At 38.2% G+C, this 1367-nt stretch overlaps 1 protein-coding gene across 1 annotated transcript in view; it reads right to left on the bottom strand.

Moving 5' to 3' along the window:
- The window catches only part of LOC104498785 (threonine aspartase 1-like), a gene marked incomplete at its 3' end in the record, with an annotated part of 32059 nt that overhangs the window by 20752 nt on the left and 9940 nt on the right, over window positions 1–1367 (bottom strand). Inside the window, 1 exon segment of the mRNA XM_010142206.1 lies at window positions 148–268. Coding sequence (XP_010140508.1) covers window positions 148–268 — 121 coding nt within the window.

Raw genomic sequence — 1367 nt, 5'->3', positions numbered from 1 at the left:
GTCTCCCTCTTTTTTAAAGGAGGAGGAAATTATTTAAATAGAGCAGTATTTACAATGCCTCCCCTCTCCAAAAATGTAACAAAGAAGAACAAAACGGATCTTTGCACTTAAATCGGTAGTTAGCACTATAATACACAGGTAACATACCACTCAGTGCTCCAACTGCTCCAAAATTCAATGACTTTCCATCCATTATACTGGCATCACATTCGATCTCGCCCAGAAGGTTCAGGTTAGACCCCAATCCTGCATTTGTAAAAGGATAATCCTAAAAAAAAAAAAAAAGAAAACCCCATAAGGCTAGATCCATAACAGACCAGATCAAACTTCTGTAGAACTGTTCTGACGACACTGATCATGGTGCAGCAAACTTTAATTCTAGTAGTTTAATCTCCCACAACAAAAACAGCAGCAATTTGAACTCCTCTTTCATTAGCACCTTCTGTAGCTTTTTGTACACTCAAGGTTCTCACGCTAGAATTAAGAACACCCATTTTTACCCCCCGTTTCACCAGAGCATCCCCATGACTTTAAAACCACAACATGTCAAAGTAGCACAGTTCAGGACTCTCACTGCCAGCTTGATATAATCACCCCTTTCTAGGTGCAAGCACACAATGAGTCGAGGCCAAAGACAGACAGCAGCCCAAAACAGCCAAACACTAAAACTTCAGAGAGATGCCGCATGCTTTCAGAGCTGCATATCTGTTCTTACAAGTGTTACAACCCGATACAAAGAAAAACAGTTGTCTAGACCACATGTGAACATGTCAATAAAATTAGATGACCATCCTTTCACAGTACATGGAATAAAAGCTGAATCAGGAAACAGCTCAGAGTTGTCTTAAATGTTAAGTGAACTGGTTCTTTTTTGAACATACTAATTCAGAATGAGCATGAAACAAGAGAATGACAGATCACACAGAAATGAAAAATAAATTTGATGTTAGTATGTCAGATAGCTTTTAACTTTCAGATGAGCAAGTAGTGAGTAAATTCAAACCCTGTTTTGCAAGATGTTGATTCTAATTTACAGAGATATTTTAAGTGTTCTCAGTGTTTGAGTCACCAAAATGCCATCTTCCTGAAGAATCGTGACTACATAACACATGATTAATACATAATCATGAAACAGACTGTAATCTCTCCGTGTTCATTTTATACTACTCATCTTTATTTTCTGCTTTTGCTGTCCGCATCTAAGAAGTAGCACAAGATTTTACTCCATTTTAGCCCATCCTGGTTTATCCCACACCAGGAGAGATCTTCAAGTTCACGGTGTATACTCATTGTGTTGCTCATTTTGACAGCTATGTCTCACAGTGAGCGAGTAAATTCAGAGAGATTTCAGGGTAATGAAACATTTG

Source organism: Buceros rhinoceros, unplaced genomic scaffold, assembly GCF_000710305.1.
Source record: "Buceros rhinoceros silvestris isolate BGI_N320 unplaced genomic scaffold, ASM71030v1 scaffold38638, whole genome shotgun sequence".
Lineage (NCBI taxonomy): Eukaryota > Metazoa > Chordata > Aves > Bucerotiformes > Bucerotidae > Buceros > Buceros rhinoceros.
This window is presented reverse-complemented; position numbering and strand designations above follow the sequence as displayed.